Raw genomic sequence first — 524 nt, 5'->3', positions numbered from 1 at the left:
ATGCATATGAACAATTCTAAGACATCAAAAATGCAAATGCTCCATTCTCACCTGTCCAAACTGCCACTGGTATAGTTGAGCACAAAGGCAGCCAGCGCAGCTTTGGAGATCGGAGCATCCATGATGAAGTGAGCCTCCCGCTGGGTGTCTAGGATGACTACGGCCGTGTTGTGCGGCTCCGGCGAAGTCAGGTTAATGCCTAGCCGCTCAGCCAGCCGGCGGTGACGCAGGGAGTCCACAGCAGCAAAGGAAAGGGTATGATTCCTCTGGCAGCCCAGTCCTGGATGAGAAGGGAGATAAAGATCAGGAAGATGATGGAGGATGAGAAGGTGATGTAGCAGGTAGAGATAAAATGATAAAATAGGATGGGGATGAGAATGGGAGGAGGTAGAAGAGGTAAAGTCCATAGAAAACACCGGCCACAGCAATGTACTTGTGCTTTGATTCTTTTATTGTTATTGCGTAAAAAATTATGTTTTTGGAGCCAACTTAATTCCATTAAATTTAAACCTTGTTGTTAACAG

At 46.4% G+C, this 524-nt stretch overlaps 1 protein-coding gene across 1 annotated transcript in view; it reads right to left on the bottom strand.

Moving 5' to 3' along the window:
- The window catches only part of LOC119592739 (thioredoxin domain-containing protein 11-like), a gene marked incomplete at its 5' end in the record, with an annotated part of 15,463 nt that overhangs the window by 5,476 nt on the left and 9,463 nt on the right, over positions 1-524 (bottom strand). Inside the window, 1 exon segment of the mRNA XM_037941675.1 lies at positions 52-280. Coding sequence (XP_037797603.1) covers positions 52-280 — 229 coding nt within the window.

Source organism: Penaeus monodon, chromosome 30, assembly GCF_015228065.2.
Source record: "Penaeus monodon isolate SGIC_2016 chromosome 30, NSTDA_Pmon_1, whole genome shotgun sequence".
In the NCBI taxonomy this organism is placed as follows: domain Eukaryota; kingdom Metazoa; phylum Arthropoda; class Malacostraca; order Decapoda; family Penaeidae; genus Penaeus; species Penaeus monodon.
The sequence above is the reverse complement of the archived record's forward strand: the minus strand, read 5'-3'. Positions and strand labels throughout refer to the sequence as shown.